General features: G+C 42.0%; 1 protein-coding gene across 3 annotated transcripts in view; it reads right to left on the bottom strand.

Annotated features, from left to right (window-relative positions):
* Nucleotides 1-12265, bottom strand: part of LOC111975539 (desmoplakin-A) — a 41668-nt gene that overhangs the window by 25410 nt on the left and 3993 nt on the right. For all 3 annotated transcript variants that reach the window (XM_024003866.2, XM_024003867.2, XM_024003868.2), the window contains exons 3-10: nucleotides 9517-9650; nucleotides 6831-6981; nucleotides 4862-4987; nucleotides 4677-4736; nucleotides 3952-4119; nucleotides 3362-3466; nucleotides 1507-1728; nucleotides 723-878 (exon numbers count right to left, since the gene is read on the bottom strand). In XM_024003866.2, the coding sequence (XP_023859634.1) occupies nucleotides 723-878; nucleotides 1507-1728; nucleotides 3362-3466; nucleotides 3952-4119; nucleotides 4677-4736; nucleotides 4862-4987; nucleotides 6831-6981; nucleotides 9517-9650 (1122 nt within the window). The remainder of the gene's footprint in view (nucleotides 1-722; nucleotides 879-1506; nucleotides 1729-3361; nucleotides 3467-3951; nucleotides 4120-4676; nucleotides 4737-4861; nucleotides 4988-6830; nucleotides 6982-9516; nucleotides 9651-12265) is intronic.

The raw sequence follows: 12265 nt of genomic DNA, 5'->3' as shown, positions 1-12265 counted from the left end.
TTGTACAAAACATAATGATGAGTTATTTTTTTTAAACTGGGCTTCTTCTACAGAAATAGGTCCTGCCTCTCGCTAAATAGTAGAAAGCAGATTATTCAGTCAACGTTTCTGTCGGTCCTAGACTATGGCAACATCATCTATATGAACGTAACTGCCACCTCATTAAAGCCGTTAGATGCAGTTTATCATAGCACACTGCACTTTATTACGGATGACAAYTTTAGTACTCATCACTGCATTCTCTACCAGAAAGTTGGTTGGCCCTCTTTGATGTCTTGTAGGTTGATACATTGCTATGTTTTCATTTATAAAGCCTTTTTACAAAAAGTCCCACTGTACCTAACATCATAACTAAACTTYAGACATAYGAGTTACCAMACCCAGTCTCAGGRATGGTTAACTCTGGGAATTCCTTTGGTCTCTACTGAGTTAACTAAAAGCTGATTTACCTTTCTTGCACCTTATTTGTGGAACAATCTTCAAAATGTTCTTACATTTTATGTTTTGGTGCCTCTAGGACAATTCAGTAGGCTGATTTAGGACCTTATTACTGACGAATGTGCTTGTTTTTCATGACCATGTTGTTCTTTCTGCTTGCATTTTGTATTTATATTGATGTGTGTAATTTCTGTAATTTCTGTAATTCAGGGCTCACCTGTAAAAGACCTTGGTCTCAGTATGACTCCATGATAAATCAAAGGTTAAATAAATACATATCTGACCTGGTCCTGTTTGAAGTCACACAGGGCCTGTACCATAACAGGACTAGTGCTCTTCTCTTCCTCAGGGTTACGTGGTCTCAGCCTCACGATGCTTTTGGACATGTTGACCAGGTGCTGCACCTGCCTCTTATTCTCCAAGAACCACTCTTTCTCCTTCTATTGGACACAGAGGTTAGGGGTCAGAGGTTAATATCCATTTCAGAGTACAAGGGGAGCAATTGAACTTTGGTATCTTCACAAATTACTGCCTATTCTCCATGTAGTGCACAGTTGTTGTTTTTTTTATCGGAGTGACTACAGTCAAACGTAGTRCACTATATTGGGAATTGGTTGTTTGAGATATAGCCTTGAACTGTCACGCCCTGATCTGTTTCCACCTGTCCTCACTATTGTCTCCACCCCCTCCAGGTGTCGCTTATTTTCCCCAGTGTATTTATCCCTGTGTTTCCTGTCTCTCTGTGCCAGTTTGTCTTGTATGTTTCCAAGTCAACCAGTGTTTTCCCATTTTCCTTTTTCTAGTCCTCCTGGTTTTGACCCTTGCCTGTTTCTGGACTTTGTACATGCCTGCCTGACTATTCTGCCTGCCTTGACCACGAGCCTGTCTGACGCTTTGTACCTCCTGGACTCGGATCTGTTTTTTACTTTTTTGCCTGTCTACGACCATTCTCTTGCCTACCCCTTTGGATTAATAAACATCGTAAGACTCCAACCATCTGCCTCCTGTWTCTGCATTTGGGTCTGGCCTTGATGAACAGCATCTGTGGTGCTGATAAACATGTCTTACCTCCAGGCCGTTGAGTAGTTCCAGCAGCTTTTCCAGAGGTGTGTTCTTGTCACTGGTGAACTTCCTACGGATGTTCTCATGCTCCTTCTGCAGCTTGCTGTACGTCTCATTGGCCTCCTTGAAGAACTGGCTGTATGCAGCATTCTCCTTCAGGTGGACATGAATACACTTGGTTATCTGGAGGAGCCAGCTCCACTGGGTCTGCAGAGTGTCCATGTAGGCCTGGAAGAAATAAAAACAGAAGGATAGAGGGGTTAAAGGATGAATGAATCAAGATAACCATCACAACAAATGACACTGAACAAAAATATATTTGCATCATGTAAAGTGTTGATGTCATGAGCTGAAAGAAAAGATCCCAGAAATGTCCCATATGCACAAAAAGCTTATTTCTCTMATTTTGTGTAGAAATGTGTTTACATCTCTGTTAGTGAGCATCTCCCCTTCACCGAGATAATCCATGCACCTGAAAGGTGTGGCATATCAAGAAGCTGATTAAGCAGCATGGTCTTTACACAGGTGCACCTTGTGCTGGGGACAATAAAAGGCCACTCTAAAATGTGCAGTTTTGTCACACAACACAATGCCACRGATGGCTCAAGATTTTTAGGAGGGTGCAATTGGCATGCTGACTGCAGGAATGTCCACCAGAGCTGTTGCCAGAGAACGGAATGTTAATTTCTCTACCATAAGCCGCCCCCAACGTCGTTTTAGAGAATTTGGCAGTAAGTCCAACYGGCCTCACATCCACGAGTAACCATGCCAGCCCAGGACCTCTACATCAGGCTTCTTCACCTGCGGGATTATCTGTGACCAGCCACTCGGACAGCTGATGAAACTGTGGGTTTGCACAACCGAAGAATTTCTGCACAAACTGTCAGAAACCGTCTCAGGGAAGCTCATCTGCGTACTCGTCGTCCTCACCAGGGTCTTAACCTGACTGCAGTTCTGGGTCGTAACCGACTTCAGTGGCAAATTCTCACCTTCGATGGCCTCTGGCATGCTGGAGGTGTGCTCTACACAGATGAATCCTGGTTTCAACTGTACCGGGCAGATGGCAAGCAGTTGGCTGACGTCAACGTTGTAAACAGAGTGCCCCATGGTGGCGGTGGGGTTATGGTATGGGCAGGCATAAACTATGGACAATGAACACAATTGCATTCTATTGATGGCAATTTGAATGCRMAGAGATACTGTGACGAGATCCTGAGGCCCATTGTCGTGCCATTCATCCACCGCCATCACCTCATGTTGCAGCATGATGATGCACGGCCCCATGTCGAAAGATCTGTACACAATTACTGAAAGCTGAAAATGTCCCAGTTCTTCCATGGCCTGCATACTCACCAGACATGTCACCCATTGAGCATGTTTAGAATGCTCTGGATCGACGTGTACGATAGCGTGTCCCAGTTCCCGCCAATATCCAGCAACTTCGCACAGCCATTGAAGAGGAGTGGGACAACATTCCACAGGCCACAATCAACAGCCTGATMAATTCTATGTGAAGCCAATGTGTTGCACTGCATGAGGCAAATGGTGGTCACACCAGATACTGRCTGGTTTTATGATCCACGCCCCTACCATATTTATTAASGTATCTGTGACCAMCAKRTGCATATCTGTATTCCCAGTCATGTGAAATCCATAGATTAGGGCCTAATGAATGTATTTCAATTGACTGATTTCCTTATATGAACTGTTACTAAGTAAAATMTTAGAAATGGTTTTAGGTTGCGTTTATAATTGCGTTCAGTGTAGATAGCTACAGTAGATATTGCTAGATATCATGGGCCACAGGAAGAGGAGCTGTTGCGACTGTAACAGCTAATAATCAAATAGATATTCTCCTCACCTCGATCTTGTCAGARGCAGGGTGATGGTTCTTCAGAAGGCTGTCCACTTTCAACTTCAGTTTATTCAGGTCTTTCTCCTTCTCCTCCAGGGTACTCATCAGTTTCTGTCAGAGAACAACAACACAGTTAGGGCAGAACTGGAGAGACAGAAACAGTGTTAGGACCTGGGGACCCATTGGGACTGGAGGAATGATCTGTGGTTTCATTGCACAACTCCCAGTGGTTTGGCATTATAGTTCCCTAGGGAACAGAATGCAAAACAGATGAACAAGACATATTGACATGCAGATACACAATAAACTAGATGTGTCAGTCACGGGACTAGAGATTACCAAACATTACCAATCATCAGGAATGATCAGTAACAATCTGGAATTATTACAGCTARCATGCACCCSAAATGGCACCCTATTCCCTACATTGACCAGAGTCCTGGTGAAAAGTAGTGCACTAAATAGGTAATAGGGTGCCATATGGTACGCAGACATCCTGTATGGCCTCTATGGGAATAATCAACTAGCCTTTCCCCCCTCCCACTGTGACACTTCCCCTCTGACCCTTGACYTTTAACCCTTGACCCAGTCCTTACCGAGTAGCTCTCCTGCTTCTTGGGAATGTAGAGGTCAATGTTTTTCTCCCCCCAGTCAAATACCAGCTCCTCCTCCTCTCTCTCATTCACCCACATGATTTCTCTGCTGATCTCCTCAATGATTTGCTGCAGCTCTCTCAGCTGGTTGCTACGGCCATGAGACATTTTCTGACACACAAAACATGGTGAGACATCTATAGTTAGGTACAATCAATAAAGTTAAACATCCATTGTTACCAGTGGTGTAGTGCTATTCTTGGGGGCTTTGCGGTGGCCACTGTGGTTTGGGTGTCCTCGGCAGAACGGTGTTGCCGTAACCAAGTGGTCACATATCATTCTGGGTTCCACTGCGCACGAGGGGGATCCATGGAGTTTTATGAACATCAAGGCAGACACACGTTCTGATTGACCTAAGTGGTCAAGCCACTGACGGGGCTTAGCAGTACACACATAGCCTATAGTTCTATAGTCTTTCATGGAATGTTATTGGTATTTATTTAAATGTATCTGAATTAATTTTCCCGAAAGTTTCACCAGCTCTGTGCATTCTCAAATCACGCTCTGGCAGCACTACACCCCTGGTTGTGACATGACTAACTGACAGACAGATGGACCACAACATGTTAAATACAACACAAACATACAGACAGATAAGATATGGTACAACAACCATATTATAAAGTAATGCAGGGTGTGAGAGAGTTTTCCCCAGAGCCCTCTCACACCTGCAGCGTGTCCCATTCCTGATCCAGAGCATGCTGGTTGGCCTTGTCTCCTTTCTTGAACTGTAGGGAAAGACACACACGGAGCTAGAATCACACAAACTCAGAATCGCACACACAGAAATAGAATGTGTGAAAGTAACTGTGTTTGTGATAGGTTTGTTTGTTTATATATATATCCTACACACCAGTTCATCCTTGGCTCTGTCCACCTCTGCACTTCTCTGTATGGAGCTGTGAAACTTGTTGTGGCTGATCAGCTGCTGCTCGATGGCTGCAGAGTCCTCTCCCCAGGGAGAGGTTTCTATGAGACGCTGGAACACAAAGATATCACAACCATGTAATAACCACATATCAACCCCTTCTCACACACAACATTAACACATCTCAACCAACGCACAGAGGCAAGACATATTGAATACACACAACAGCAACTAACCTGTCCATGAATACCCAGTTTTGACCCAATGTTTATTTGTAACATAAGCATTTCGTTGCACTGCAATAACACCTGCTAAACTCTATACGCGACCAACAAACTTTGATTTGATTTTACTATTGTGAAGACAATGCTGCATATTGCCACTAGGTGGTGATAGAGAAACATGAGGTATGACACTTAATGGTTACCCCTGTAAGGCTGTAATACACCACAAAAAAACAACCAAGGATGAACAGTATGTCAGGAGTTCACCAGCAGACATGGAGTTTGATGCACTGAAGACCACAATAACATAGTCTCACTTTCACCTCGGTTTGTGGGGAGTGTGGTTGCATACAAGTGTGGGTGTGTGAGAATGTTTTTGTCCTTCTGTGTCTCTGGTCTCCACCCCTCCTAATTGAGATTTATGTCTGACAGTGGCAGAAGGACTCTAAAGCATTCTTTACAACTTAAAAAAAACTCTAATTAAAACTGTAATGTGCAAATAAGAAGAATGCTTTCAACTTGGCACAACAATTGACATACATTTCTAAACAGGTAACCTCTAACATGACATTTGGATATTTTCTGTTAATACATAAGTGGCAAAGCTGCAGTTGTAACCGATGTGAAATGGCTAGCTAGTTAGCGGTGGTGCGCGCTAATAGCATTTCAATCGGTGACGTCACTCGCTCTGAGACCTTGAAGTAGTTGTTCCCCTTGCTCTGCAAGGGCCGCGGCTTTTGTGGCGCGATGCGTAACGACGCTTCGAGGGTGGCTGTTGTCGATGTGTGCAGAGGGTCCCTGGTTCGAGCCCAGGTAGGGGCGAGGAGAGGGACGGAAGCTATACTGTTAACATGGATGCTGTTGACCCGGATCACTGGTTGCTGCGGAAAAGGAGGAGGTCAAAAGGGGGGTGAGTGTAACCGATGTGAAATGGCTAGCTAGTTAGCGGTGGTGCGCGCTAATAGCATTTCAATCGGTGACGTCACTCGCTCTGAGACCTTGAAGTAGTTGCTGGCTTTTGTTGCGCGATGGGTCGTTGCTTCGTGGGTGTCAGTTGTGGATGTGTGCAGAGGGTCCCTGGTTTGAGCCCAGGTAGGGGCGAGGAGACTGTTACACAGTCATAACCTTCCCCACCAGCTGCTCTGTCCTCCCTGTTCACTCTCCAGTCATCATTCTCCAGAGTGTTGCGGGAGCTGGCAGAGGAAGGTGTGCAATAGTTCAGCAGGCAGGGATGACGTACGTCACCGGCGTACGTGGGAATTGGGAGTGGGAATTGTCAGAGAAGGGCTATGGTTATTTTAATTACTGCGTGCGTGTGTGTGCGTGCATGTGTGCATATGCGTGCATTTGTGTGTGAGTGCGGTGTGGGACTTCCTGTGTATTCAGATCTAGATTAGAATGTCAGTGTCAGTGTGTTATCTACACTGGCCTCTCCTACACACCCCAGCCCTTCAGGATCAGAACGTTATGTGTGGGAGGGAGAAATTCCTAAAAGCGTCAAAGGGTCAAGTGTCTCACAATGATGACCTAAATATTCTAAACATCACTGGGAATGTTTTGCAAGAAGTTGTCAGCACCACTTTTGACTCACAACTACATGCAGTTATCATGATATATTTTGAAGATGTACAGGTGGCAGCAATAATATTATGCAATCCTATAGCATATGGCTTCCTACACAGCATTACACATCTGTCCTGTATCTCTGGGTAGGGTGTGGTTTTCTGTACCTTCTGCTGTCCAATCCAGGCAATGGCCTCGTTGAAGCTCCTCCCAGCTTCCTCCCATGCACCACTCCCCCTGCTCCCCCGGCTCCGCCTCTGCATGGTCCCGTATACGGCCATGTGGACTCCCTTTAACTGGTCCCTAAACAGCTCAATACTATGGAGGCAGGGGGGAGAGACAGACAGAGACAGAGAGAGAGAGTTAAACAACGCCTATACATAACCCTAACAGTTTGGAGGACGAAGGGAAAGTGAAGACGGTAAGGGATTTCTAAGATATTAACACAGAACTGGGCCCGTATCCACAAAGATTCTCAAAGTAGGAGTGCTGATAATGATGAGTGAGAAAGTTAGACGCACAAATATTATACCCCACCAAATCTCCCCTGTTATTGTAATGGTGAGAGGTTAGCATGCCTTGGGGGTATGATATTTGTGCGTCTGTAACTTTCTCATTGTTCACGATTCATTCAGGATTATCCCTAACAATGGAAGCATTCACATTAATGTAGAAGTGTTTACAAACATATACTATTCTTATTTACAATAAAAGTGACTCCAGAATGCACAATACATTATTTATCATGAATTTCTATTGGGCACAAAATTATCTGAAACACAAGCAAAACAAATAGCAAATGAATCCAAATAATTTGTGGTCACAAGCTTGATGTAGTTATTGCGTGCTATGAATATGGGACCAAATACTTAACTTTTTACTACCTCAATAGACATAAGTGAATTTGTCCCAAAACTTTTGGTCCCCTAAAATGCAGGGGGACTATGTACAAAAAGTGCTGTAATTTCTAAACGGTTCACCCGATATGGATGAACATACCCTAAAATTAAAGCTGAGATTCTGCACTTTAAACTCATAGTTGTTTCATCATTTCAAAAGAGCTGGTGTTCTATTGGAAGGACAACAACATTGACCAAAACAACAAAAAATTGGTCACTGTCCCAATACTTCTGGAGCTCACTGTATTGATAAGAGCTAGGTACATGAGTAATCCATTTGGAGATCGTAAATATAAATGCCTATTGTTTTAGATCTATTTTATCTTATGATCGCTGGAGACAAATGTGAAATCAGTCATAAGACTGCAAACTGAAAAGCATATCAACATAACAGTGAAGTATGACATGCTGTGCCGTTAAGCAGAATTTAAATTGTATGGCCTTATAACTTTATTTAGAGTTAGTTCCCTTCAGCTAGTTCCCTTCAGTCACTACATTCTGTATCATTCCATTAGGCCACATTGTTTGATTTAGCCTACCTTTATTTGTTTCCTCTGTAAACACTGTTGTGAAATCATTTGGTATCAATATGGAACGCAGACAGTTTAAACCTGTAGCCTGGAGCACGGTTCACAACGAGTGAACCTTTGTCATCACAGTTCCATGATCAGTGATTAAGGGAGATTTATATGACTATTGTTCAACAAACTTTGTATACTTTTCTCCCCTTCCAATATTCACGAATTGAACAACTGAATATGGCAACTTTCAGGATGAATCAAACCTCTGCATTTTTGATTCACCAATATATCTTGTGCGTAAAGGCTTTCCAAACCTGTTTTTTTTTAAAGAAGTATGTAAATTCATTAATACTTTCCTAACCCTTAATAATTTATAAGATCAGAGTATTTTTAATTCTACTAAACAGAGACGAATATGCATATTTTGATGGCGTTCTTCATTGATCCCTAATACTGAACCCATTGAACCCATTATCTTCATATATTCTAGTTAGTCTTGTTACAGGCTTTGGCATTCCCATTTATAGTTCGAGGTTGGACGTTAGCATATGTGGCACACCGATTGGTGTCACCTCGTTAGTCAGTATATGTTACACCTGTGCTGGTTTGTCATCTCGTTAGTGGGTAGGTGTTTCACCTGTGCTGGCCCGAGTGATATTACAGAGTGGCTGGCCCAATATTCCAGTTGTCTTGAGTTGGAGCTCCCTATTTGATTTCTAGAAGGACAATCCTTTATCTGATCTTCCCTGTTTTTGTTTTGCTCCACTCTTTCGTTTGCTTCCTGTCTTTAACTTTGATGTGAGTTTTAATATAGTTTGCCTGTTCTTGGGCAAATTTTGTGGGTGTTCATGGTGGGTGTCTTTTAGGCCCCAGTTGTTGTTGCTGGTCAACTTTCAGTTGACACCCCCATGAGTATCTTTGAGAACCCCTGCTAAAACCCCACCTGTTTCATTTTGGTTATGGTCAGTGACTCTGTTAGTTCCCCCTTCTGTTTGAGCAACATTATTTGGTTTTCTTGCTGGGGAACATCTGTCGGGAATTCAAATTAAAAAAGGTACACTATATTGAAAGGGATTGCTTTAGATAAATGTACTGAAAACCCGATTTCTGTTGGCCAATAAGTGGGAGGTTCTTTGGTGGTTGAATTACATTTATTCAGTGTGCATAAGGGAGCCACTCCCAAAGAGCTCGTTGCACACCTAGATAAGGTAAGTCTAAATACCAAATACTGAGAAGCACTTACATCAAAACATGTAAAGAAATAAATTGATTTCCTAAATCTAAAATCGGCACCAATGAGAATAACCTGTACAAATAAAAATCTGTAGTAGTGATCATTTCTCTGTATATTTTACCTCTTAACCTTGACTCCAGCCTTTCTAGGTTTCAAACAAGAATATGGTGTTGAGGTTTGGTACCATGAGACTACTGACCTTCGGAACACGTTGTCGTTGGATTGGCCCATGTGGCTCAGGTCCCGAGCACATGCCTTCAGCTGCTCTATGTTCTCTTTGGCCATGGCCATGAAGCGTTCTGCCTCGGCTGTGGCACGCCCAGAGTCGCCGCCCTGTAGGATCAACAGGGAAATGTCAGGAAGAGACGCACATTATGGATTTGTACATTATGTTCAGTCTAGCTTTGACTTGGTGTTCTAGGTTTCTCAAATGAGAATACAGTAGACTATGTTCAGTCAGGTGAGTCCTTCAGGTCAAACCCAGTTAACAACAGGACCATAATGTATAAATCACCTTTCTGTCCAGACAGCTTCTATTACTTCTATCAGATTGTAGTCGTGTACAATAAGTAGTGTACTATAATGTGACAGGTCACGGCCAAATTAGCACTTTCCCTGGGTGTGTGATTAAAGATAATCCCTGGGTGTGTGATTAAAGATAATCCCTGGGTCTGCTGCAGACTGTGTACCAGACAAAAGCTGACACTGCCTTCTTTCATACCAGTCATAATCAAAAACACACTTTCATTCCAAGCAGATTTAATCAAAAACTCACGCACGCACTCATGCTCGTGCTCACACACACGCGTTGAGTCAGCCATACCTGCATGAACATGTCAAACATAACAGGGACAGATGAGACATATAATCTCACTGGTTATGATGACTTAAACAAAGACATGATTCTGATAAAACCTGGTTTGACAGACAAATATCTAAAGCTGTTTTAAGCTCATTTGAGAACATAAAATGAAAGGGTGGAGTCGCATCTGACAGAGCATATTTCACATGCCATGTGTGAGGATTCATCATGTGTGAGTGTCTACCTGTTATGGATCATCTCACAATAGACCTGACTTTTAAGAAACCTCATGTTCCTACTACTTGTACTTACACACAACAAACCCACTAAAGCAAGTCAAGGGTGATTGGTTGTAGGATTAGTACAGTACTATCTCAGCTTTCATACCTCACAGTCAGGTACGGTACATATCTTAGTCAGACTGTCTGATTACATGTAGTTGTCAGACTAACTGTATTTAGACTAAAACAGGAGCAAAGCAGGCATCTCAAAGCAAACAGGATATGAAGTGACTCACAGAATATAACACGTATTCTATATCTCTATGGTAGGTAGTGACTCACAGAATAGAACACTTATTCTATATCTCTATGGTAGGTAGTGACTCAGAATAGAACACTTATTCTATATCTCTATGGTAGGTAGTGACTCAGAATAGAACACTTATTCTATATCTCATGGTAGGTAGTGACTCACAGAATAGAACACTTATTCTATATCTCTATGGTAGGTATGGACTCACAGAATAGAACACGTATTCTATATCTCTATGGTAGGTAGTGACTCACAGAATAGAACACGTATTCTATATCTCTATGGTAGGTAGTGACTCACAGAATGAACACGTATTCTATATCTCTATGGTAGGTAGTGACTCACAGAATAGAACACTTATTCTATATCTCTATGGTAGGTAGTGACTCACAGAATAGAACACTTATTCTATATCTCTATGGTAGGTAGTGACTCACAGAATAGAACACGTATTCTATATCTCTATGGTAGGTAGTGACTCAGAATAGAACACTTATTCTATATCTCTATGGTAGGTAGTGACTCACAGAATAGAACACTTATTCTATATCTCTATGGTAGGTAGTGACTCACAGAATAGAACACTTATTCTATATCTCTAGGTAGGTAGTGACTCAGAATAGAACACTTATTCTATATCTCTATGGTAGGTAGAGACTCACAGAATAGAACACTTATTCTATATCTCTATGGTAGGTAGTAACTCACAGAATAGAACACTTATTCTATATCTCTATGGTAGGTAGTGACTCAGAATAGAACACGTATTCTATATCTCTATGGTAGGTAGTGACTCAGAATAGAACACGTATTCTATATCTCTATGGTAGGTAGTGACTCAGAATAGAAAACTTATTCTATATCTCTATGGTAGGTAGTGACTCAGAATAGAACACGTATTCTATATCTCTTGGTAGGTAGTGACTCACAGAATAGAACACGTATTCTATATCTCTATGGTAGGTAGTAACTCACAGAATAGAACACTTATTCTATATCTCTATGGTAGGTAGTGACTCAGAATAGAACACTTATTCTATATCTCTATGGTAGGTAGTAACTCACAGAATAGAACACGTATTCTATATCTCTATGGTAGGTAGTGACTCACAGAATAGAACACTTATTCTATATCTCTATGGTAGGTAGTGACTCAGAATAGAACACTTATTCTATATCTCTATGGTAGGTAGTAACTCACAGAATAGAACACTTATTCTATATCTCTATGGTAGGTAGTGACTCACAGAATAGAACACTTATTCTATATCTCTATGGTAGGTAGTGACTCACAGAATAGAACACTTATTCTATATCTCTATGGTAGGTAGTGACTCAGAATAGAACACTTATTCTATATCTCTATGGTAGGTAGTGACTCAGAATAGAACACGTATTCTATATCTCTATGGTAGGTAGTAACTCACAGAATAGAACACTTATTCTATATCTCTATGGTAGGTAGTAACTCACAGAATAGAACACGTATTCTATTATCTCTATGGTAGGTAGTGACTCACAGAATAGAACACCTTTCTATATCTCTATGGTAGGTAGTGACTCACAGAATAGAACACGTATTCTATATCTCTATGGTAGGTAGTGACTCACA

Source organism: Salvelinus sp. IW2-2015, linkage group LG16, assembly GCF_002910315.2.
Source record: "Salvelinus sp. IW2-2015 linkage group LG16, ASM291031v2, whole genome shotgun sequence".
NCBI lineage: Eukaryota > Metazoa > Chordata > Actinopteri > Salmoniformes > Salmonidae > Salvelinus > Salvelinus sp. IW2-2015.
This window is presented reverse-complemented; position numbering and strand designations above follow the sequence as displayed.